Source organism: Bacillus rossius, chromosome 1, assembly GCF_032445375.1.
Source record: "Bacillus rossius redtenbacheri isolate Brsri chromosome 1, Brsri_v3, whole genome shotgun sequence".
In the NCBI taxonomy this organism is placed as follows: Eukaryota; Metazoa; Arthropoda; class Insecta; order Phasmatodea; family Bacillidae; genus Bacillus; species Bacillus rossius.
Window position 1 is genome coordinate 191,415,048 of NC_086330.1, and position 27,669 is coordinate 191,442,716.

The 27,669-nt window shown below is 35.5% G+C and overlaps 1 protein-coding gene across 1 annotated transcript; it reads right to left on the minus strand.

Moving 5' to 3' along the window:
- Positions 1 to 942: 942 nt before the first annotated feature.
- LOC134527174 (syntaxin-18) lies at positions 943 to 27,150 on the minus strand. The gene is made up of 2 exons (XM_063359579.1): positions 26,975 to 27,150; positions 943 to 1,993 (listed from the first exon to the last, which is right to left on the minus strand). Exon 2 carries the CDS (start codon positions 1,970 to 1,972, stop codon positions 986 to 988), a length of 987 nt encoding a protein of 328 aa, XP_063215649.1. The 5' UTR covers positions 1,973 to 1,993; positions 26,975 to 27,150; the 3' UTR covers positions 943 to 985.
- Positions 27,151 to 27,669: the final 519 nt, after the last annotated feature.

A 27,669-nucleotide genomic window follows, 5' to 3' on the forward strand; every position in this document is an offset into this window, starting at 1 on the left:
TTTCCTTTGGGATTTTATAAAAAATCATGTCTACTTTCCGCCGTTACCCAATGATTTTCGAGTTCACAGACAGAAATGAAGAGGCTATTGTTTCCATTACTTTGGACTTGTTAACGAAATGTGGAAAGAATTGGACTTTAGGTTGAATGTGTGCTGTATAAGTAAAGGTGCACATATTGAACATTTGTCATAAAAACTAGGTTAATTTATCTTAAATTTGGTATGATTTGTTGTAAATAGTCTAAATATTAAACTGTTGTAATAAGCAATGAAAACTGGGACATTCTTTTATGCACATATGTATCTTAGTTTTATTCTAAAATATATATTTAATTTTTAAAAAATTGCAGTATCTTTTAATGTTAGCTTAAGAGCTTAGAGTAAACAATAATGCACAGAGGCTTTAGGTGATAAGGCCTTCTAGACTATAGTGGGTCCTTGGGAACAAATTTGTATATCCACAGCTATCCAACTTAATAGAAATATCAAAACCACTTAAAAGTTTTTACACAAATAAGGCCTTAACAGACATACAAGAAAGCGAGTTAATACATATATAGTAAAAAGAGTTTTAAAGATTTGAAGATAGCATCAGATGCAGGGTACTTTTACATTAATAATATAATTATTTGTTTTACATTTTTTGGGTATTTTTTGAAATAGTGCTTGCTGTAACTAGTAAAATGCTGCAGCATAAATAATGTAAAGGCAAAAGAGCACATAAAACCCTATTACACTGCCAACTGCAATCTGAGAGTGTTATTTGCAGTAAAATTTTTCAAATCAGGTGTATCAGTTTACAGTGAATTCATTAACAAACATTGGCCATGCAAAATATATGTACAGAATGCAGTTAGAGAAAGCAATTATAGCAAGCCTTCTTTAAAATTATTTTTGGTAACCAAGCAATGTAAAATGCATTTAAGAATACATGAACCACAATTTGAGTAACTTAATTTAATTCAAAAGACAGCACAAACAAGCCTCAGTCATTATACCAATCCAAAAACAATAATGTGAAGGACATGATGAGGAGAAAGAACAAGACCCAAGCACGTAACCCTGCATTTCGCTGAATTGCTTGCCTAATCTGTTCATTTGCATCCTTCACATTTTCTGTAGATCCAATTACTGTCATTGAAATTCTGTCTATATCTACCTCTTGCTCCAACACTTTTTCAGTGAAAATTTCCTGTAATTCAGCTATACGAACCACTTTACTTTCAATCTGTTTCACTTCATCAGACAAACTATTGAGCTCATTGTACAACTGTGCATTTTCTGACTCAAACATCTGCAGCTCTTCAGCTGATAACTGCTCATCCTCTGATAAGTTATGAGAAAGATTACTATCTTCATTTCTTTCTTTTAATTTTTTAGGATCTTTCAAAACACTTCCATCAGGATCTTCATTTTCCTTGTTTTCAGTTGAGGTTTTTGAAATCCTTGCGGACGAAGAATCTTTGCCTAATTTTATGTCGCTCGGCTCCAGTTTGGCAAGTTTTTGCATTTCCACGGCACGTTTGACCCTAATAGCTCTTTGCTCTGAGTAAAGTTTACAAACTGTCTTCAAATAACTTTCGACCAACTCAATCACAGCTTTGTGATGCTCCTTTAACTGTGGTGGTTCAACCAACCTATCACTTTCTTTCTTGAATACTTTAATCAGGTGAGAGCAAGTGTTCATGATTCGCTGAGCTCCAGAATCTATTTTGTCACGTTCAACATCTGACATTTGAGGTACATCGGATAAATGACTCGCAAAGTTCAAGTAAGCTTTTCTATGCTCAAAAATGAAATCCCTTAATCGTGTTATCTGTCCTAATACTTCTTTTGCTTTCAACATGAACTCTGTTCTTTTTGTATGTGATTTGAACAGTCTGGTCTTCTCCACTTCACCATTCAAACCAAAAGCTTTATTTCTCGTTCGTATTGTTTTGACACACGCTCTGAACAATGTTGTAATATCCATGTTTAATAAATTCTTGTTAATCTGGAAAACAAACAAAGGTTATAAATCAACAATACAAATTAATTACAAGAAAAACAATCCTACTGGATGTTTCAAGAAGAAACAAACTTGCAGGAGTGAGAGTTTAGTAAGTTATTAAAACACCCAAGAAATATATTCCTGGAAACAAATGTTAAAAATTGTAATTAAATGTCCCTGTGTGTGACAGCCACCACACACCTGGGTCATTTCAAATAAAAGTGTACATACCATGTCCCATTAAATCATTTTTTTTTTACATCTGTAGGTTTGCCTAAATAATGTCATGTTAATTACTACAGATATATTTGGAGATACTCTACAACATAATCTACTTTTTATCTATATAAATATGATACATTTTTTTTAATGAAGTTGAGAAGGCTGATCCACCCCTACAAAAGTCATGTCCCAGCACATTGGTGACATCAATGAAAACCTTCTTATAACAATGCAAAAACTTTTATATAAAATCTGATATTCTTGTTGTAGAAACATGATATTAAAATATAATTTCTGAAAGGAATTAATTTTTTTTAAATTGTTTACATTATCATCACCAATTTAAAATTGTCCCTGTAATATTTCCCCTCAGTTACTTCCAATCTGTTGCAGCAAATTTTTCATAAATTTAATATGTATGGTTGGCTACTCTATCAGACGGTTATTTTTTTGGTACATCTTGCTTGTCTTGGTAGCCATTTTGTTTATTATACTGTTTAGTAAAATGAGTTGGCAACTTCAAACTGCAAGTTAGGTAAGATGCATTATTTCCATATCCACAATGTTACCATAGTATAAAGTGAAATAACCAATCTTTTTTATTTTCTTCATGTATTGTTTTAATAAACAGAATGGTTAAATTATTTTGAGAGTATATTAATGTTTGTAATATTAACCTTAAAAGTGTGAGCAAATTTTTAGTCTGAATATTCCCTTCTGTTACTTTTCCCCTGTTACCACTAATAAGGTAACAGAGTGGCTACATAGTAACAGAGTGGACTAATAATGTTGTCAGTGTTGATTCCAAAACGAAAAGGATCTGTTATACATTTGTAAGTCTGTGGTTTATTATTACCTGGTATTCCTGCCTTCAAATTATTTTTTTAATGGATACTTTAGTCACATATACTTAACAAACTCACTGAAAATATTCAATTTATTCTTAAGTAGGCATATGATAGGAATATTGTATTTTGTAATCTAAAATACACCAGCTTAATAAATCCAAAATTTTTAATAGAGAAAACATAGGGCCTATGATGTTTTATACTTGTTAAATGACAAAAAAAAAAGCAACAAACGCCAGTCTTTTAAAATGTGTATTATAAATATGAAAATGTTTCAGAAGATACCACTGACTCCAGCAGCGAAACAGCGACTTTACAGGAAGCGGAGGAAAAAAGACAAAGAAAAAACGAGAAAAAACAAGCATAAAGATCGCGATCACTACCATGCCAAGAAATGTCTGGTGCAAGATATGTCGGAGCGTGAGAGAAGAGCACAGCGGAAAAAATGGTGAGCGTCTAAAGCAGAAAGGAAGACTCGCGCTTCAATCATCAGTACACCAACCGAATCTACAATTTCAACAGTTCAAGAGAACACAGAAAGAAGCTACCAAATAAGAGGACGAAAGAAAAGGAGGCGAGTTAGGTGCAAATTGTACAAAGAAAATTTGAAACTGAAAGCTGAGGTTGAAAAATTAAAAAGAAGCAATGAAAAATATAGGAAGAAATGCTACAGGGCAAAAAATTCCGCCAACACAAGTTGGTAAGACCAGTAAATTGACACCAAATTCTAAAACAAAACAATTCATGGAGAAATGTTTACCTGGTGTTGTTTCACCAGGCTCAAAGCTTGTATCCAGAGCATTATTTAAATACCATTGCTTATCCGAGTCAATGAAAGAGAAGTATAATTTAGCTAAAAGTTATTGTGTAAAAAATACACTGAAACGTGTAATTTCATCTAAATTGCTGGAAAAGTATAAAGTAATGAGAGAAGTGGGGTTTGAGTGTCTCGGGTTAGTGGGAAGGATCCAGAAAACAAAAACCAAAGTGAAACATGTGGCAAACAGTATTATACGTATCCAGAAATTTTACAACAGGGATGATGTAAGCAGAGCAAGCGCAGGCTAAAAGGAAACCCTAACGAAACATAAGCAAAAAACACAAGGAAGTCTTTGCACAAGAAGTATCTGAGAGAGATAGGAATGGTATCATATACTAAATTTACGCAGTACAGACCGTTCTATATTACAGCACCTTTGGTTGACAATCAAGATATATGTGTGTGTGTTAGCAACATGACCTACAAAGCTTCAGTCCTCAAAGCCATAGGTGCTTGTAGTACCAATTATCTAAGTAGTTTGGTTTACTGTCTGTAACTCAAAATCAAAGGACTGTATGTACAACGAATGAGCTCATTGCAAGAACAAAAAAAATCACATTTACCTATACTGATAGGGTGGAAGTTCAGTGGAATGAATGGGTCAGAAAAGAAGACAAATATGAGAAAAAAACCAACTCCTCAATACTGCCAAAAAAGCTAACTAAAGTAAAAAAAAAAAAATTATAAAAGAAAAGAAGACGGATAATATAACCTTTCAGGAAATAAAGTTCTGTGAAGAAATAGTGTGATTCAAAAGGCACATTTACAACATCCAGCAACAGTATCATGCTTACAGAACATGTCTAGACAATCTTCATCCCAACGAAGCTGCACTTCACATTGATTTCAGCAAAAATTATAGCCGTAAACTGGCTGAAGAAGTACAGGGTCATCATTTGGGTGCCTCCAGAAATCAGATTACACTCCACACAGGAGTTTTGTACATTGGATGTAATGGACCCAAGAGTAAACAAAACCCAGTATCATTTTGCTCCATATAATCATGGACCAAGTGCTATTTGGGCACACTTATCCCCATTTGTTAAAGTTATCAAGACTGACTTTGAAGGTGTGAATACCATATGATTTATTTCTGATGGACCATGTACTCAATATAGACAGAAGCAAAATTTTTATCTCTTCAGTCATAAAATATTTGAATATGGATTTAGTGTGGGAACTTGGTCCTACTTTGAGTCAGGTCATGGCAGGGGAGCAGCTGATGGGATCGGGGGTACTTTAAAGCGTATTGCTGATAGAATTGTAGCAAACAGACAGGACATTCAGAATGAGCAGGACTTCTTTGAACTTGTTCAAAAGGAGACACAAATAAAACTCTTCATGGTTACGAAAGAAGATATTGATTGTATCAAAGTGGCACTTCCTTCAAACATACCAGTCATGGCAGGTACAATGAAAATGTACCAACTGATTGCTAAAGAAAAAGGAGTATTGCATTATCGAGACGTGAGTTGTAATTGCCATAAATGAGAAGTTAAAGGATTTTGCCAATGTTTTGGTGTGAACACCCACAGCACTTCATTAACACAGATCAAAAAGTTGAAACGTACCAGTGGTTCTGAATTAGGTGTAGCAAAGACTAAACAAAAACTCAAATATTGTGAGGTTTATGATAGTTCAAGTGAAGAAGTGGAAGCAAATGAACAATCTGATCATGAAGAAATAGATGTGCAACTTGAAAATGTTGTGTTGGAATCCCCAGTGTTTCAGAATCGTCACCTGTCTAGCATTAAAAAAGGTCAGTACTTGCTTGTAGAGCTGCTTGGTGGTAAAAGAAAACCCATAAAATACAAGTACATTGCAGTAGCTCAAACTAGTGTAGACAATGGAGACATAAAAGTGTTGGTGGTAGTGGAAAGTTGTTCAAAATACAAAATAATGATGTTTCATATGTAAATTATAGTCAGGTATTGGGTATTTTGAATACATCAAGTTTAAAAATTGTAAGGCGTACGAATATATTATGAATTTGAAACCCGAATCGATGTTGTTGAAAAGCCATAAGTTGCACAGTGACAATATATGATGTAATAGAGCCAGTATTTTAGTGTGTTCCCCTGTGTTACGATTGTTCTACTCTGTTACCAGAAAGGTTTTTGTGTTTATTTAAAAAAGGATGTTATAATGCTAAGATTTAAATGTATTAAATTAATGTTTAATATCTTGTAACTATACATCATGTGGGTTTTGGTAAAATTAAGAAACACAAGACTAAGGTAATTGTTTGAGATAATTTTGTTACATTTAGCAACAGAGGTATATACGATGTTTTTCTTTAAATTTTAATTTTAAAAAATTAAAAATTGTTTACATTAGTTTAAAAAAACTACTAAAGTAACATTATGCGTGTAAATTGTTTGTAGTATTATTATTGTGGGGAATGTTTTATTTTTTTAATTGGTAACAGAGAGGGGAGATTTTTTGTTTCATGTGTGCAGATTTTTGTTGTCAAATCACATTTAAAGGGAAAATGTGTGATGCTGGCAGCTTTTCTATGTTCTTAAGCCTTTTACCAATAACATCAAACCAATTATTTCAAGATTAAAAGAATTTTTTTTGTTAAATTGGTTTGTGTGAAATGTCTATTTATGTAAATCTGAAATGCCCCACCTACATCAAGAGACATGCCCTCATGTCCTTTGGACATTGCATGAGAGTGAGTAGGCTGTTCATGTGAGCTACACTTCTCCAGTGTTCAGTTGTAAACAAGATGTAGGCTACAAATGGTTGCAAGGGGGTCATTCAAAATATCAAATCAACACAGGATATAAACCTGACCACCTCAGAATTTGATTAAATATGGTATGAAGGTTGACCTCATAGAGATTAACAAAAATGCCAATTTTTTTCAAATATCGCAAACGGTTTCAAAATTACTGCTATGTAAAGTTTCCCAAAATCAGCCAAAAAAAAATAACCAACATATTTTGAGATCACCATAGCTTCTCTCCTAATTGAGCTAGAGAGATGGGAGTGGTATCATTTTACTCAGCTTTAAATGTTCTTTCGTTTGATGTACAACACAACATACTTTGTTATAAAAAGTGTTTTTTAGAAATTAAATTCAAAATTTTGATTTCCTCAAAAATTGCACTTTTGAAAATTTTTAAAAAATTCCTACAAATAGTTTATACTTTTGGTAAATGATTCTTAAAATTTCAAAGTGGGAGGCTAACGGGTTCATAGTTAAATAATAATTTAAAAAAAAAAGTGTTTTATAAGTTTTTGTTTCAAATTAATACTATGTATCCTAACTTCACTTTTTTTATTTGCAATGGTGATTATTATCATAATAAATTATGTACTTAGGACAACAATTAAGTTATTTACAAAATAATATTTTTTTTAGTTAAGTTGGAAATAGTTTTTATAATTTACTTTATAATGCATTTTATTTGAAAATGTAAGGATACACTCATCAATAATTATCAGCAGTCTGTTCTAGATGATTCTTCAAGTTGTGACATGAAAGGTACTAATAGTGGGTAGGTCTGTTGATTGTTTCATGAGCTAACAAGAGCCTCACAATCAAGTTGAGACAGGCTCACCCTCAGTTCTATCTTCTGACTGACTTATATTGTTTAGTCTGCATCTGCAGTTGGTTTGAGTAGGATGTCAGTACATAATGTAGGTGTTTAAGAGTAAACAATCTTTTGTGCTCAAATAAGTTAAAATATAACTTCTATTAATTCCTTCAAAGTATTTTTATATTTAGTGAGTGTATACAAGAATATTATTTTGTAAGTACTAGGTACTTGATAAACATTTATTGAAGCTCTTTGAAAAACACAATGAAAATACAATAAGCTAGGCCTAAATGATGTTAGTGAGATGGTCTTTTTCTAAAGTTTAAAAAGTTGTTTAAACAGATAATGGAAAGCAAAAAGGAATTCATAAAATTACATTGTTTTACCCTGCCAAAACATAACTAATCATACAATTAGGGATAAAAACAGACTGAGAAATGTAACATCTCGGATGTTAAGTTTATATCCTGAAATACCTAAAGAAGCCAAAATTTGTTATTTTTGTAGGAAAGAAATTGTAAATTTAAAGGTTGACAATACTAATACACCTGGCCCCTCTGGCCTGTCTTGTTCTCCAATCAAAACTAGTGAGGAATACAGGTCAGCCACATGACCCATCCTTTTCTTTAGATCCAAAAATTGTAATTGAACAATTAAATACTTTAATAGTTGAACTAAAAGTCTCTCTCCTATTAAAGTTAAGAAAATTCACTCTGAACATTATCCTACAAAGAAAGTAGCAGCTGAAGATTCATCTAGTGATGATGAGAATCTAGATGAGTCAGTTTTACAAAACATCAAAGAAAAGTTTTCTACATCAACAAATAGAGTTAAGAAGTTAATAACAAAGTGTGTTGTGTTGTACATCAAAAGAAGAGCATTTAAAACTGAGTAAAATGACACCACTGCCATGTATCTAATTCAATTAGGAGAAAAGTTATGGTGATTTCCAAATATGTCTGTTACTTTTTTTGGTGGATTTTGGGAAACTTTACATAGCCGTAATTTTGAAATTGTTTGAGATATTTAAAAAAAAAAAAAAAAAAAGATATTTTTCTTAATTTGTATTAGGACAACCTTCATACCAAATTTCATCAAATTCTGAGGTGGTCATGTACATTTTTTTTTTTAGTGTGTTGATTTCGTACACTGAGGATAAGTTTGATTCGAATCTGGAATATTACCGGATCGTACCATAATTATCGTACACACCTTTAAACCCAGAAATTCGTTCGTGCAACAACAGCCTAAGACAATTCCTTAAAATGATGTGTATAAAATAGGAAAAAAAATTATATATGCATCTTCATGAACTTAGATGTGTTAATAAAATGTTTGCAAGTCAGATCTTCAAAATTAAATAAAAATATAAATGTTAATTAGGATAAAAAATATTCGAAACTGAAATTCGAATTTGAAAACAAGCGTAATGTTGATATATTAATATTAAAATAGACAATGATGCAACATTCGGCTTGGAGCAAACGTTTAAGGAGACCCTTGGGTACACCACACAACCTTCAGAACTGAAGGATATAGCACCATTTTTTTACCACGAGCCCCCCTTTGTGGTGATTGTGTTTATTTTGATCAGACTTGTCTATAAAAAAATTAATAACAATTAAAATAGACAATGGTGCAACATTCGGCTAGGTGCAAACGTTTCAGGAGACCCTTGGGTACACCACACAAACTTCAGAACAGGGGGATATGGCACCATTTATTACCACGAACCCCCTTTTGTGGTGATTGTGTTTATTTTGATCAGACTTGTAAATAAATAAAAATTAAACTAGACAATGGTGCAACATTTTGCTTGGAGCAAACGTTTAAAAAGACCCTTGGGTACACCACACAAACTTCAGAACAGGGGGATATGGCACCATTTTTTACCGCGAACCCCCTTTTGTGGTGATTGTGTTTATTTTGATCAGACTTGTCAATAAAAAAATTAATAACAAATAAACTAGACAATAGTGCAACATTCGGCTCGGTGCAAACTTTTAAGGAGACCCTTGGGTACACCACACAACCTACAAAACTGGGGGATATGGCACCATTTTTTACCACTAGCCCCCCTTTGTGGTGATTGTGTTTATTTTGATCAGACTTGTCAATAAATAAATTAATAACAATTAAACTAGACAATGGTGCAACATTCGGCTTGGTGAAAACGTTTAAGGAGACCCTTGGGTACACCACACAACCTTCAGAACTGGGGATTATGGTACCAGTTTTTATCAGTGCCCCACTAAAACATTATATAATTCCGACTTTTATATAGATACCATAAAATGGGGTGAATAGGAAGATTTTTCAACTTTCAGTTTTAATAACTTCCAAACTGTAAATCACACCAGATTGTAATAAATAGTAAACAACTAGTCTTTAGTTTAAGTTGAATAATATAAATAGTATTGACAGTACACTTCATAAATTATTTCATAATTAATTATTTATTACTGTTCCTCGTCAACCCATATTTTGGAGTGAATGGGAAAACTAAACATTTTCAACTACATACTTGCCAACTTTTGAAATTCCCAATCCAGTAGAAATTTTAAATGATTAATTATAGCGTAAACCAAACACAGCAATTTGGTTACTCCACGATTAAACATAACAAATAACCAAAGACTGTATATTTTATACTATCTAACAAAAAAGTACATACAGCTATTAAATTACCTAAAAATCTGAATTGTAATATTGTAAATTTCATATTTCACACACATCTGATATATAAGTTTACACAATATTGCACCCATCATCAGCTGCACTCAATTCATGTTCTTATCTAGGTATGTAATTAAATATAGGCCTACAAACTTATTTACAACACTTTCGAACTAGCTTTTTTTTCTTAAGGAAAATGCTTCAGTGATGCTGCAGTTGCTTTCTTAGCTTTTTGAAGAAATTTCTCAGAAAAATTCTGATCATAGCAAAAACTCACTTGTCTGGATTTAATTACAGAAATGCTTTCAAGAGAGTTATTTGACAACTGGGATCTGAACTGGGTCCTGTTTTTCTTGACCAAACTAAACACCCTCTCGCACTCTGCATTACTGTGAAGGATTGTGAGTATGGAAAACATTACTCTAGATAGTCTATCAAATTTCGGTTCCCCAGTTATGCTTTTCATATTTGAGACATTGACCCATTTTTCCACAATATTGGCACTCTGTGTTAAACAAGAAAGATCTTCCAGCTGAAGGTAAATGAACTGTTTGTGAAGTTCATCCATGGCCATGCTCCTTGTTTCATTATCTTTAAGTGGTAACATTACAGGAAACAATTTCAGGAAGTACTCAACATCAGAGAAACTGACATTATCAATGACCTCAATGTTGGCAGCACTTGCTTTCATCAAAACTTCGTTCTTCAGAGGAAACTTGTTAACAATATAGTCACATGCAGTGATGAAATACTTTTTCACAGATTCATAAAACAATTTTTTGTCAGATCCTTTTAATTCACTTACAGTTTGTGAAGTCTGAAAGCCAATAACCATATCAGAGTCTTGCCTCTGATTTTCAACAGCATGATAGCTAACTTCAAGAATATCCACATTCTTGATAGCAGCAGGCTTAACAAACTTAGATAATATCTCTTTCAACAAGTCACAGAGCATGTGTCGCAAAATGTGAATTTGCGGTTCTGATGCCTGGAGCATTATGTTTACTTTTTCAAATGTGGGTATCACATGCAACAAAAACAAGCGGAAAGCTCTATTCAGTGGCATTGAGAGAAATAAAAACAGCTTTTCTTCACGACTTAAATTTGGCCTTTTACTTTTCAAAATAAGGTCAGAATCACTTACTGACAAGACTGCACCAGCCATTTTCTTGTAAGAGACCTTAGGATCACCATCTGCTTTTCTTTTACTTGACTGTTTTCTTTCAAAAGTAAAAGATTCTTTTGTTCTAGACGGTTTGGTTGCCATGCTTGAAGGTGAGGAAGAACACGATGGTGAAAGAACATCTGACTTACCTACTGATGTGAAGTTCTCTTTGGGCAAGAGTGAAGAACCTGATGGTTTCTGAATCATGCCTACCCTCTCTCCAGATTTGTTACTCTCTTTCGGAATCCTGTAAGATGTCAGTGACGAACACTGTGGTTTCTGATGACTGACTTCTTTCTTGAAGAAACTCAACAAAGGTTCCCACTGATCTACAAATCTAGCCAGACTTCTACCCAATGACAACCACCTGGTACAAACATGTTTCAAAATCTTCTTAGCATCTTTAATGTGTAGATTTTGAAATTCTGCCAGACTTTCTTTTCGTTTGCTGCTTTTCTCAAGATAATAATAAATGTCTATTAAAATTTCATCAATTTTTAATGGCAAGCAACTTGACCCCTTTTCTGCAACCAAATTAATCAAATGGCAGAAACATCCCATTACAATAAGTCCCTCCTGAGCATTTTTTAAAACAGCTGCCACACCATTTTTATGTCCAAGCATAACTGCAGCATTGTCTGCAGAAAATGATACCATGTTTTTTATGGGCACTTTAAGACGTTCCAATTCTTCCAGGATCAAACTGCCGATATTACGACCTGTTGCATCGCCTTGTAAATTAGGCAATGAAAGAATGCACGAGACCATTTTTTGCACATTTTCGTCAAAAAACGTAACCACCACTGGATACTAGTCATCTGCGAGTACTCGAATTTAACGAGTCGAGTCAAGTTTTTGTGTAAAACTCGAACTCGAAATCAAAACTCGAAAAAACAAGTCGAGTTTTTTCCCCCTCCACTTGCAAAGGTTATGTTTATTGTTTACATATAAGATACCAAGATCGCAAAGAAAACATATTTACTAGAGGTCTGCAAGTACTCGAAAATCGAGCTCGGCTCCAAAATATTGTTAGGCTCGAAAATTTCGAGCTTCAACAGCAGCATGTTATTTGGCCGGAAAGCATTGTGACGGTGTTTTACTATTTACGGAGAAAAAATACAGTAAAACTCGCTTACAAGGTCCCGCATGGTAGGTTTTTCCGTATAAAGCGTTTAAATTGTCCGGGTTCTCAGTATTTACGCCATTAAATGTGTAATATAAAGTCCCGTTTAAAATTTTTCTGAAAGTTCCTGTCTAAAATATAAATAGTAATGGCACACGCAAATATGAAGAAAAGACAAATGTGCAACAACTTACGAAGAAATATGAATGATGTACCATAAGTGCAGTACAAACCCAATAGTTATCTTAAGATAATTACCATAAAAAGAACTATAGATTCTTTGTAGATACCATAATTACTACAGAAGCATGATAGCTACCACATGTGCACTATAGTTACCGTAACAAACGAGATGTATATTTACCGTGATGGTAATGTATTTATTTATAACATATTACAATTGAGGACCTGGGTGCAATAGTGGGCTAACCCACAAAAATGAAAATATTTAGTTTATGTAGCTAATGTTATGCTTGTGGTGCCCTCTGTTTTGCTGCAAAGTGGGCTAACCTGCAGTCATCTAGCTAGAGTTTACCATTAACGTTCTATAATGCACAAAACGAAACTGCCTTATGATTTTGGGGAATAGTGGGCTAACCCACTGTACGTGTGGCTAAGCCCACTATTGCCTACACACAGAAGGCCAGTTTCTCTTGAATGGCTATTGAGCTTCGCATAATATAGGTTAGAGTAAGTTCACTGTTTGAAAAAAAGAATTATATCATACTTTAATATGTCTTCAACCACAAAGTGAACAAAAAAACCGTCTTGTCTATATCGCAGTTACATTTAAACTTCATTAAAAAATGTTTTATTAATATCCACTTTTTAAAAGAAAATAGTCAACATAACCTTCCTTAAATAGTTTCAACAAAAAATAAGGCAGAGAAGCAGGGAAGTGTTGCAACTCAAACAAAGGTTATTATGCAGTTAGCAAGAATACTAATTCTAAGTATATTCACTCTATGACTTAAACATGCTATTATTTTCAGTTCCGTGTTGTGTACCATTGTGAGTTGTTTTATATACCTAACCTACACAAAATGTCTTCTGAAGATGAAACTGAAAGTTTATTGCAAGACAGTGGGAGCGAATATAATCCACACAGTGGTAGTGATTCAAGCTATATTATTAGTGAAGGTAGCAGTAATAATGATGGAGATGATGTGTCTGTTAATAATACGTGTAATCAAAGTACTGTCAATCCTAGAAGAAAGAAAAAGAACCCTGCATCTTGGAAACGTTCTATTAGCAAACAGAAAAGAAACAAGGGAGAAGAGTATACACCAATCCCTCACTTAGCACGACTAATTCGTTCCTAAAAATGTTCGTGTTAATCGAAATCGCGTATTCTGAAGCATTAGTCCCCATAAATATAAGGCTAAATTATTTAATGTGTTCCAAGATGTGTAGGGAAGTAATCTTTACATAATATAAATACTTGAAAATGCATATGTCATATCATTTATCTTTTTAAGCCTACCACCGAATGCGTTAGATAAAGAAAACATGGCACAGTGTAACGGGAGATAAGTGGTAACATATTTACCGTCAGTCAGCAGGTTGGCTTGCCCGCCCAGGCGTGACCTTCAACACGCGCGCGCGTCTGTCTGCCTGCTGTTGCAAGCAGCTGGATCCTTTGTTATTACGTTTAAAACTTAACAAAATTAAAACACTTTTATGAAATTAAGAACCGGTTTAATATAACTTTAAAACACACAGCCATATGTAAACATTTAATTTGTTATGCACACCTCTTATAAAAGCGGCTATGTAAACAAATCAGTTAACAGATAAACAGATTTAGATTTTCCCTAGAGCACAAACATAACATTAAAATACGGGTACACTCCCTATTTAACGCGGTTGTCGGGGGACATAACTTTTACCCGCGTTGTTGCATAACCGCGATGTTTCGATGTGACCAAGGTCAAAAGGCATAAAACACCGCCTGTGTTCTAATAGGTCGGCAAGCACGCACAGTATAGACGGCCCGCCTTTGTGCGGACTTTGCATCCGCAGTTTCCACTAAACACGGGTGAAAAAATAAAAATAATAAATATTAAATGTTGAATTGTTTTTATTTTTCCGCATGCCGCGCACAGTTTGTCGCACGGCCTACGAGCGCGCCACACGCCGCCATACACACGTGCGGCACACAAGCTGCTGCTGCCAGTCTCGTGGTGTTAGCCACAGTATCTGCTTCGTCAGTGTCCGTAACAAAGTAAGTGCAGTGTGTGCGGTTACACACGATTCTGTGGTCAAAGTCTTCTAAAAAGAAAGGCCGTAGTGATACTTCGAACCGAATATGAATCGCAAAGTACCGAGTTTGATTGACAAAATAAAAATTCTAGATTTACTTACAGATAGCTTGTCTTTTGTAGAAGCAGGCCGCAGATACAGGAAAAAAACGATTCTAGCATTCGTACAATAAAAAATAAAGAATCGTCTATCGTGTCAAGTGGTTAAACTTTATTATCCATGCTTACAGTAAATTATAAATGGTCACATGTGGGAAACAAAAATTGCGCCAATTTAATTTTAGCGCAATCAGTGACGCCGTATTAAAAACCGTGTTAAACTTTGTCTTTACTTATTTCACCAAACGCTGTGTCGAGTTGCTGAGTGTGTGTGGCTCGGATCGGCAAGTGTTATATTCCCCAGCCTCTGTTAAAGGTCGGGAGACCGCTACACATAAACATCACCGGGACTTGTGTACTACCTCACGGCAAAAGTGGTACAGTATGGTTCACGTAAATATTGGACCACTGGGAATTCCTGGGCAAAGATTAAAAATACGCTAGCCGATTTACTTTACTATTTAATGTTAAAACATTATACCAAAGTAAAAAGATGAACTTGTATAATACAATGAATTACCCAATAATATTACGTCTGTAGGTTTAAGTTGTAACAAAACATTTATATACAGATGTCCAGTAAAGTACCAATTAAGATTCTGGAGTGGAATTTTAAACACCGAACTACCTGATTTTGCCTTGTACGCAGCGACGCTGCTCAGTCAAGTGACTCATGCTCTGCCTGTGTGCTGCGTGAACACATTCCCTCCCCCACTCCCCCTCGTCGTGTTTCTGCCCGCTCTAATCTCTACTTCTCTCCATGTTCTCGGCTAGCCTCTCCCTACCCAGCGCTGGACAATGTCGCTGGATGGTGGGCTTTATCAGGTCCCCTGTCCGATGCTTCATTTGTGAGATAAAGCGACGTTAAGAACTAGTGTTTCAGAAAATATGACTGGGCTGGATTGGACCATAATTTGAAAACCCTACAAGATAGAGGAATAATGTACGGAGATATCTTGTTTAGAATTTTACTGCGGACATTTTCTACGCCTAGGCTTTTTTCTGCCCGATGCGTAATTTGTTAGTTACAACGCAAAATTATCCTAATTGGCTGTCAACCATTTATTCCATTATTATTATTCATTTCTGACTGGGGGACATGGTTTGACCCGCGATATACCCGATTCTGCGATCAATCGGGGCGCGATATACCAGGAGTTTACTGTATGTACAATATGTACATATACAAAACATAAAAGTTAGTTAAATATTTTCTGGGGTGAAATTAACACTATCATCTTGCTTTTTTTTAAAAAAACGTGTCCAATTTCATCTGCTTTGGTTTCTGTACGGTACGGCCTGGTCTGCAGCCGGGCATCAACGGTAGGGCCTGGTCTGCGGCCGGGCATCAACAGTACGGCCCGGTGTTTGTTTATCTGCGTGCGCATCTCTTTCCCCTCGCATTCCAAACCACTCTTCCCCCCTCAAATTCCATACCTGACGTCGCGTCGTTTCCGAGATTTTTTTTAGCCTGTGGCGATTTCGTGCTAACTGAAATTTACAGACGTGCTATTCGAGACTAGGTCAGTAAAATTTACATCGTGCTAACTGAATTCGCATTAATTGAAGACGTGCTATGCGAGGGATTGGTGTATTGGAAAAGGAGGCAAAGTTGTTAGGAATAAAAAGGTTGGCCCTCTTTGTGTTTGCATCTCACAATGCATGCATGGTTTGGGACAAGAAACCTGTAAAGACATACATACAGCTTTTTGGAATATGAGGGACCTTTCTGTGCAAAATGTTCACATTAGTGCAAGTGTAACTGTTTTAGCCAAAAAACGTAAATACATTCGTAAAGAAGTGAGTTGGATAAACAATACAATGATTTTCCATGTTAGTGTACATGGGTGTGATAAAGTTGTATGAAAGAAGGCATTTCTATCCATTCATGGAATTTCTAATGTTAGGCTATGTCGTGCTCTCGATAAGAAAAAGAAAACATAAAATGTTAGGTACTGGTGGAAGAGGGGCTCATAGCACCCGGCCAAATAAGATATCAGATGATGATCTTAACCTTATTAAGGAACATATTAACAAGATTCCGAAACAACCAAGCCACTATTTCCGAAACAAAAATCCTGATCGGCAATATCTTCCTTCAGAGCTCAATATAACAAGACTATGAAATGTACAAGATTGAAGAGGTGGAAGCAGACAGGCAACCTGTGACAGAATATTGTTACAGGTATGTTTTCAATCATTACTTCAATCTGTCTTTCGGTGTACCAAAAACAGACACTTGTGCTGTCTGTGATAGATTGCAAATGAAGATTAACAGTTCAGAAGGTGCAGATAAAAAAAGTGCAGGAAATGAGAAAACATTGCATCTTGCAAAAGCTAACAAAGCTATAGACATGTTACGTGCAGACACATTAAATGCAAAAAAAGATGCAACAACATTGGTAGTATGTTTTGATTTGCAACAATCTTTACCCACCCCATTGTTACGGACAAGTGTAGTGTTCTACAAACTACAACTTTGGTGTTTCAACCTTGGAATCCATGTAATGCACAATGACTCTAGTTACATGTTTCTTTGGGCAGAAAATGAAGCACGAAGAGGAGCAGATGAAATAATGTCATGTGTGAAGAAATTTATAGATCGCCTTCCAAACACTGTTCGGCATCTTGTGCTATATTCTGACTCCTGTGTCGGCCAGAATAAAAATTTTACTGCCATAACTTATCTGATGTCCCTAATACACAATGACCGTTTGACACAATCCGACATCACTTCCTTGTACAGGACACACATACATGCCATGTGACCGGGACTTTGGTCTGATTGAAGCAGAGAAACAAAGATGACAATATGTTTACACACCGGACGATTGGATTGATGTGATTGAAAAAGCAAGACGAAGAAATCCTTTCATAGTTTATAAAATGCAGCGGAATGATTTTCTGCCATTTCAATGTTTGGCAAACAAACTTAAAAAACGTACAACAGTGGATGGAGACAAAGTGGAACTAAGACAACTCAGTCAGTTGATTTTCAACAAAAAACATCCAACACAGTTTGGAATAAAGCGAAGCTATTCCGAATTGGAAACGACAAGGTATGTTGATATAACCACAGGTGCCCGTGGTCGTCCTGCCAAAGCAGCATCTTAAATAAAGTGTTGGCTGGAATGACACTGCCCCAGAAATACCAGCACAATGTTCCTATGAAGCCAGCCAAATATCGTGATCTGCTTTCTTTACTCTGCTACATACCACCTGTGCATCATGCGTACTATAACAGTCTGGTGTCTACACAGCCTATGTCATTACCTAGTGAAGAAGACAGTGAAAATGACATCATTGACTACACTGACTGAATATCTTAATTTAAAGAGACACTAGTTTTGACTCTTGTGGACAAAGTTATTTTCCTTAATGATTCTTAGCAATGTTTACTGATTATTTTTTACCCCTGTGTAACTCATTGAAAATATGTTTCGAGATTGAAATTTCACTGCTTGTTACAGTTGTACATTTAAGTATGTAATATTATTATTGTTGCACATTAAGAATACCACATATTGCTTGATTTTTAAAAAAAAACTGTATGCTTGTTTTACAAACACACTACCCTATTGTAATACAAATGTGGGTTAGCCCACTGATGCTCATAATGGACAACGAATTTCATTGTCTATACATTTAAATTATTGGATATAATAATTTTTTTTGTGTTATCATTGTATAAATATGTGATTTCATTGTTTAGCAAGTTAAAGGATACATATGCCTGTAAGCTCACAAAGTTTTGTTAGTATGTAAAATAAATTATATCTTTAACACAACTTAAACTTTAAACATCCATTACTCATTTTCATTTTAATGTTGATTAGCCCACTATTGCACCCAGGTCCTCAATTTTAAAGAACATTATTGAAAGAAAAAAGGATGTTAAATTTTGATATGTACGGTTGGCAAATATTGCTAAGAAATAATGCGATCTGAAAGAATGCAGTACTACTACGAAAAGTGAAAAGGGTACTCGTGGATTTTTAGGTTATGGCAGTCTCTTTCGTTTTTCAATATCGGCCGAAAATTAACAAGCGTATCGGAAGTCGGCAGAAATGCCGATTCAACTAAATGTTGGCAAAATCGGCTTCTTCAGTACAGCCTTTGAATATATATACTGTATAGAAGTCGCCAGCCCAGGTTAAAACTTCTAATACGGTTTTGAGGTAGTTGGTTAATTCACCGCCGCAATCGCCACCATCTCTAGGGCATCGACTTGTGGTGGTCCCTAGCGGACAAGTCTCGAACTCTTCAAACACCCCTTCCCCCTCCTGTTGAACGACTTTGAGCTGCAGTGAATGATGGATGGGGGGTGCGGGGAATGACAGCGGGCGACAGCACTGCGCTCTAACGTGTAAATAACAACTAAGACGATACAGGGCGTTACGGCAGCGCACTGCAGCGGTGAAGTTCCCAAGCTGCTCATCATAAGCTTCTGAAAAACGTAGAGTAAATCCTATCCACTCGCGACTTCTATACAGTATATATATTCAAAGGTACAGCACTACATTTGATGACATGAGTAAACATATTTCAGACTTCAGGATATTGAAAAAGACTTTGAATTAGGTAAGTAAAATGCTTCTATTTTTATTACTTTCAATTGATTAAACTTTAATGACAAGTTACAGATTTTATGACACTAATTTTGAGGTTAAGCAATTTTACTAAAGCATTCCAGCCACACAGGTTGCCAGCGAGAGACGCTTCTCTTCTGCTGTAAACACCATCTCCAATCGTAGAGCTAATTTAACTCCTGAACGTGCAGAACAAATTATTTTTCTGCATGATAGATTAAAGAACAGAATTTAATACTCTATGACAATCTCTCAGAATTTTTGTGCCGAAAAGTGGAAATGTTGAAACAATGTAGATGTACTTTTACAACAACATGATTTTTGGTGCCAAGTTTGTTGAAGCTCAGTAAGGACTCCAGAAAAATTTACAAGGATGAAATTATTCCAAAGATATGTTACATTTACACAAACATATATGTACTTGTAAACTGTAGTTATTTTAGTTGGATGATATCAGTTACTAATGAACCAATGGAAGCAGGTTAGATTCAATGGCAAAAATTTTTTTTTTCCTAGCAGTGCAAAATGTAAATGCACTCTGTAAATAGTTACCCAAAATTAATAAGCCCACTTCATTTTAATACTTTATTCAAACATTATACTAAGTTTAAGGTAAAAATAATTTCCCAAAAGTGTAACTGTACCACAAAAGCTTGAGCTTGAGCTCGGCTCGAAGTAAAATTCTTAGGCTCGCAGACCTCTAATGTCGGCCTAGCTATTTAGTAGGCTAACAATGATAATGGTTTCTTTTTTTATTTCCATATTTTTCTCAAAAGTTCTCACATTTTATTACTCCATCACAGTAAATTTATGTGCAATAAACTTAAAAAATAAAAAAACTCGAACTCGACTCGATACTCGCGAGTATTTTAGCAAACTTGCTCAAGCTCGACTCGAAGTGAAAATCCTCTGCTCGCAGACCCCTACTGGAAACAGTTTGGAATCGGAATCATTACTCCCATTGGTTGACAAACAAAAAGGGCCATTTTGCAAATGCATCACAATATCCTCTGTAGCATTTGCAGACATTTCTTTAACAATAGCAGATGTTTTTGTTCTGCCACAGCTATATTTCTTCGCGACGTCGGATGAAGGAAAAATTTTCCTAAATAAAGGCCCGGTGTGGTCGGCCACACTAAGCGGCAGGTTATGTTCCACAATGAAATGTGTGAACAAACACTCACTTCTAATGACGGCATTGTCCACGCTCTCAGTTTTCACTATGTAAATAATTCTGAATTTTCGTATTTTCTTCGCCACTTTTCATGTTATTGTTGTGTTTGGTGGTTTTGCCGTGATTTATAATGTCGTTTTTTCCGCCGTGTGCAGGGCCGGCCCTACACTTTTTTCAAGTGTAAGCGAACAACAATTTGGCAAAAAAAAAAATTTTAAAAAATAGAAAATGATAACTTTATTAAAAGCGCTTTTGATAATTTTGGTATACGAAGCAGTACCACGTGGTTTTCTGTAATATTATTTATAAACTCACTACTTTATTAAATTAAATCATATTAGATAAATAATTTACTAACTTGCATCAATTTTTACAAGAATAAAAAACGCACCTATGTTATAACTGTACATAAAATAGGGAATGTAAATGAATATAACTACACTCACATTATAAGAACGTATGGCAAATTTTAAAAAAAAATCATTAAAAAGAGATTTTTCTAGCTTTCGTTTTTGCGTATTCATTGAGTATGAAATCGGTGTTCATTTCACTAAGGAACTCATTTGCAATGGCCATTATTGCCAGCCCACTAAAATGCTCTTGAGACAAAGTTGATCTGAAATAAGTTTTTATCAGTTTTAACTTAGAAAAACTTCTTTCACCACTGACCACTGAAACCGGAAGAGTCAGAATAATTCTCAGCGCAACAAAAATATTTGGGAAAGTGTCCATATAACCATTTTTGGTTATGAACGACAACGCTTTAGCTGGAGAACTTTCAGACGGCAGCATAAGTCCAAAAATTAGTAGCTCGTCAAACAGTTCAACTCCGTTTATATCACGTACACTTTTGATGAGATCCATTGAGCTTTGCAGGTCAGTTATAACCTTTTGCAAGACCTTACTTACCATGTTTATTTTGAACAGAATCTCATACCAAGTTACTAAACAACACAGAAACTTGAAACTTTGCAGTTTTCTTGCAAATCCTAAAGGAGCGTTTCTGCCAAATGCATCGAGTTTCTGGTCTTGAGAGGCTTCATACACAGCATCGTATATTTCCTCAATATTATATCTTAGAGGCAATAAGGCCTCAATCCTACTCTCCCATCGAGTGATGCAGAGAGCTTTTACAGTAAGATTTGGCGTGTGTTTCATCAAAATACTCCATCGGTGAGTTGAATATGAGAAGAAATTAAAAACTTCTTGAATAATGCTAAAACAGTCAACTGCAGTAGGGCAAGACAGAGCGGCATCGTTAACCACTAAATTAAGGGAGTGGTTTCCACATGGCACAAAAAATGCTCAAAAATGCTAAAATTTGTTTGTCCAATTCCTTTACGGAAGTTGAAGCCGAAAAAAATCTCTTTAAAGCTTTCGATTGCTTCTCATCTTCTTTCGCATGTTGTAATTTCCTTTTGCGGTTAAATGACCCAGATGTTTTTTTACTACTCGACATTATGTTGATTAAAAATAATTACAAGGACAACAACACGAAAACCACAGCTGCACAGCATTATTAGTTTATAGGCAACAAAATAAAATATAACCTTCAAACAACCAATTCGTACAACTCCGTTGACACAACTAATTCGGAAATGGCATTTCCATTTCACGTCAATATCATCCTATTCCACCCTGCTGTGCCGAGGTATTATTTATGGACGAGTTCATATTACCTAACAGACGCGTTGGAAAAGGGGTATGGCGCCTGGCGGCGTGTGTGAGAAACAGAGATATCGTCTGCTCTACAGTGCTCTGCTGCGTCATGCGTCTTGCGTGATGTGAAGTTGGGCCCATCAAATTCGTTCCGAAGAAACGTCACACTTTAGAGGGCATGGTACATAAGTTAATGATAAACACCTTCGCAGTATGTCACGAGAATGTGCAAACTAAACAAGAAAAAATAAGTAATGCCATGAAGAAATTGCTTGTTTATTAACAAATATTCTCTTCTCTTTGATATTAGTGCTTATTATTTTATATTTGGGGCCGCGGCGGCCGAGCGGTTAGATCGATCGCCTTCCACCAAGGCGATCCGGATTCAATTCCCGGCCGGGTCACGTAAACTAGGTACAGTAGAACCCCTCATATCCGGCCTTCCCACAACCGACTCCTCCGGATATCCGACCTAGTCTCCGTGGTTGGCGAGCCTGTTCAGACTTGAAAAAAAATTACGCATCTACATGTTTCAGTGTCGCAAACTTGTAAGTTAAGCCGTGAATGTTGGCGTAGAATGTGCTCGTACTATAATCTTGTACTGTTCTATGATTTTTTTTAACGTGACGTAATGTATCGTGGGCAAAAAGAGTGGAGGGACACTTCCGCAAAATCAAGTTTGACAAAAATTAAACAAAAAATCAATTACTGAATTCTTTAAATAAGATATGCTTACATTGTATTCATCTTCTAATTTATAATTTAACAAAAATAAATGTTTTAAATGTATACAGCAACATCTTTACAAATACAGTTGTATTACTGTACATACGGTATAGCTGGGAAAGGCGTTTTTTTCCTCCTACGGACATCCGACCTTTTGGCCGTTCCGACCATGGCCCGGTCCCGTCATGGTCGGATATGAGAGGTTCTACTGTACTAATGTGTACCATGGACAAGGCCGGGGTTTGCTGACTTCGGCGGCTCGGCGCCCCCCTTTGATCAGCGCCCTACGCGGCCGCGTAGCTTGCTTATACCTAGGACCGGCCCTGGCCGTGTGCAATGTTTACATCGCAACGACAAACCTTACAGAAGGCATACGTATTACCTTTATGAGACTTGATAATATACGGAAACTCTTGCATATACACGTCTCTGAATGCTATCGTACAAGTTGGCAAGTATGCAACCAGTGTTCGTGTACAAACCTTTCATACGGGTGAAAAGAACAGTAAAGAACACCAAATGAATCTTTAAAATATGAAGAAATGTTCCATAGAACTTTATAGAACAAAAATACAAAAATACACATTAGAACATGACAATAATAATGTATGTTTATGTCTTTGGAAACACTAATGAACATTCAACTTTTCATGAGGAACTATTAATCTACCATACATCCTATATTAACACTTGAAGCACAACATTTTAAATCAGTATAACATAATTAGGCTCGTAATGTTTGCATCAACATGACAAAGCCCTACATGAGTGACAGATCAACATCAAACTGCATTCATCCCCTACGCAAAAATTTAGGATGGGGAAGATTACATATCACCTGTTCTATGTCAAACACACTTTTGTCATCAACATCAGGAAAAAGAAAGACCTCTTTAACTTTACTAGACTCCCTCATAAATGTGGCTTCATAAGTCTTCCCTAGAGTTATGACTTCTTACACTTCTGACCAAAATTTACCATCACATAACACGTTAAATTGAAGTCGTTAGGTTTGATCAATTTGAGTCTTCTAAAACGGGGGGGTGCTATACAATTAGTCGACAAATCAGCAGATAAACTGGTAGGTATCCCCATCTTCATTTGAGTCTTGAACGTGCGACGCACTTACGCCTCTTCTAGGAACAACTGGCTGTCCTGTTTGAGATTTGTGTTGTGAAGTTCTGACAGAGTGAATGACTGGCGTGATTTGAGTAAATGTGTTCACTGACTCGGAGGGATCCACTCTTTCAGATCCATGTACACGCGCACTTACATCACAGTCTTCATTTGATACCTGGAAATCAGCAGTCTTTGTGCTTCATCCAGGTGCAACTTGCAGTCTCTTCTTACTTTGGAGTCTGTTGGTAGACTTAGAATCACAATTTCCATAACACTTTGTACGGAGAAAGTCAGTTAAACTGTCAGCTACTACTGTACTGTCATCCTCATCTGTTGTACTACCAGTACAACCCCCAGGTAATTTGGACAAAACCTTATTTCGATTAATTGTAAAAATTCCAGTCTGACGATAACCAGATTTTACATTTTCGCCGAACTTCCTGTTTTCATGAAGTTTCACACAAACCTGTCGTAGCAAGATGGGAAGATATTGTTTGTCGCCAGATGCTTTTTTGGATCCAGCTCCTAACTTCCACGATTCCAATACACTTCTCCAAGCTTGCTTTAGTGGCCTGTATACAGTCACATCAAGAGGCTGGCATAGGTGGGTAGAATTCGGTGGTAGAAAAACAAATGCAATGTTGTTGTTTTCACACTGTTTTACCACCTCAGGACTCAAATGAGATGAAAGATTATCCCCAATTGGAACTTTATTTCCATCAAATTGCCTGAAATAGGGAATACAAATAGTCATAATCCAGTCTAGAAAGGTTGCTGCATTCATCCAACCAGAATCAGTCCTGTTAAATCTTGTTTCTTTTGGCCCACCACTTGTCCATGTGTCATACAAATGCTGTGCTTTATAAATTACATATGGTGGAAGCACTGTTCCATCTGCAGCTGCAACAAAAACTACTGATGTTGACGATTTTGAGGTGTTCGTAACCCTTTCTGGGTATTTGCAACCTCTACGACACAAAATTTTTTTCTTCCCAGGATCGTCGCAAAGGTTAGTTTCATCATAGTTCACAATTAGGTGTGGTGGTACATTTAAATGGTTTGTAACTGCTGATCTGTTCCTTTTGATATTTTGAGCAACTCTTGGAGTCATTTGATCCTTGTGCCTTTTCATGAAAAGTTTTGTCCAATCAGTGCCAGGTAAATTGTTTCGAAACTTCTTCACTGATCTTCCACATTTGTCCAGATGATGTTTCACGAAACAGCGAACATCAAATTCACTTAGTAGGTAACCCCAATCTGCACAAGTAATAATGCAACACATTAGCTTTTTTTCAAAGTCTTCTGATAAAGTGCATTATCCACCCTGTTTTTTTACCTCACATTTAACATTTCTGTGTAAGACTGTGGTAGGAATGCCAATTTTTGGGAGGCTTTCCTGTAAGACATGCCCTTTCTGATTTTGATAATCGCATTTTCAATAGTCTTTTCGTTATATAACTTTGTGTGTCATATCCCCCAGTTCTGAAGATAGTGTGGTGTACCCATGGTTTTCCTTAAACGTTTGCACCAAGCCAAATGTTGCACCATTGTCTAGTTTAATTGTTATTACTTTCTTTATTGCCAAGTGTGATGAAAATAAACACAATCAACACAAAGGGGAGCTCGTAGTAAAAAATGGTGCCATTTCCCCCAGTTATGAAGGTTGTGTGGTGTACCCAATGGTCTCCTTAAACGTTTGCACCATGCAGAATGTTGCATCATTGTCTATTTTAATATTTATGTATCAAAATTACACTTGTTTTCAAATTCGAATTTCAGTTTCGAATATTTTTTATCCTAATTAAACATTTTTATTTTTATTTATTTTAAAGATCTGACTTGCAAACATTTTATTAACACGTCTAAGTTCATGAACATGCATATATAATTTTTGTTCCTATTTTATACACATCAATTTAAGGAATTGTCTTAGGCTGTTGTTGCACGAACAAATTTCTGGGTTTCTAAGGTGTGTACGATAATTATGGTACGATCAGGTAATTTTTCAGATACGAATCTAACTTATCCTCAGTATTTCGTACCTAATGACCCAAGGGGATATCCAGTTGAAAAAATAAGGGTATTTGGGGGGGGGGGGGATTTTTTTTATTCAGCCTCTTTTAATAATAAATAACAAAATAAAACATCAAATATTTCCAAAAAGATATTGCCAATAATAGTTTGTGATGGATCATTTACAAGTTTTCTAACAACAGCTCCTAGCTCCTTGTTTTTCCACTTTGAAAAGAGAAGGGAGCAGCTTACCCCCCCTCCAGATTGCTCACTTCCCATGATACTGCTTTGTATGGTTTGTTCAGTTCATATTTAACTTAAAATTAAACTTGGAAGCCCTGCTTGAATTCTACTTTCAGTATCATGTCATATACAGACTACACTTTATTCATTTGCAGTATATTATTTTTAAGAAATTTATTTAAGAATATTTAACCTCCATGACTCATAAATATATCTTTCCATGCGCCTCTGCACAACCAATTCGAATCTTATTGGCGGACGTGACAAAAGATGACAAATAAAGTGATCCTTGCTGGTCTCACAATCTGCAGGCCTTAAATTAAAGTTGGTCATTTCAACCGCGGCAACACAACAGGACGAAGTTACGTCACTAGTGACGCTGCCCAATCGTATGTCAAAACTGGGAACATGACCCAGCAGCATAACTCAGGGCTGTCGCATTGTAGCAGGGCCTTAGAAATGATATTATGTATGCAATAAACAAAATCCACATTCAGAAACGCTACTGTACGTCTACCCTTCATAGATCTTAGTTATATATTCACTTTTTTTTTTTTTTTTTTACAGATGTACGGTATTCGAACATAACATTTGCAGTTAAAATTATATATACAAAAAATAAATTACAATCAGAAATTCATGACGTAAAACTAACTACGTGTGAAACACATCATTAATGAAAATGAATGAATAACTAACCTTTTACTATATGTGACCTAATCATGTAAATGAACCAAAGACTATATAAAATGAACTATCGATGTCAGTTTAATAACACATGTTGTAATATCGCTGTTCATTCCGCTGCGATCTCGGACAGCCTAAGTTTCACCCCCATAGATCGACATGCCCTTCGGGCTGGTTCGTACATGTTCGGTTTTTTTTTTTTTTATCTGTACATTCAAAACAAACATTGCAATATTGATCAAAAAATTGTTGACTAATGTTATTTTATATTTTTTTAAGAGTAAAACACATGTACACAAATATTTCCTTGTTACTAATTATGAGATTTTCAGGTAAGTTATTGAGCTATTTCTGTTTGATTTGTTAGATTAGTTTTGTCCGTTTACAAGTTAACATTGCTTGTGTTATTCTTGGCAAGTAATCATTTCTTATATAAATTTTTGTACACTATAGGCTTATCTTTTTAAATTTTAGGTAGCGTGTGGAGATTTCATCTTATGTTCATGAGCGCACAACGTATAAAATCATAAGAAATGTTTTCCGGTGGTGTGTAGCAGTTAACCGCATTTAAGTAAAAATATTTTAAAATAATTGTTACCAGAGCTGAATTACTTTGAGGTGAGTGCACTTAATATAATTTGGGGTATTGCAGGAAAAATTATAAATTCCTAAAGTGTTTTTTACTTCCTGACATGTTTAAAATTATT

What these genes read in the sequence shown, in the direction of transcription:
- LOC134527174 (XM_063359579.1), bottom strand. Translation starts at nt 1,972, where the DNA reads ATGGATATTACAACATTGTTCAGAGCGTGTGTCAAAACAATACGAACG.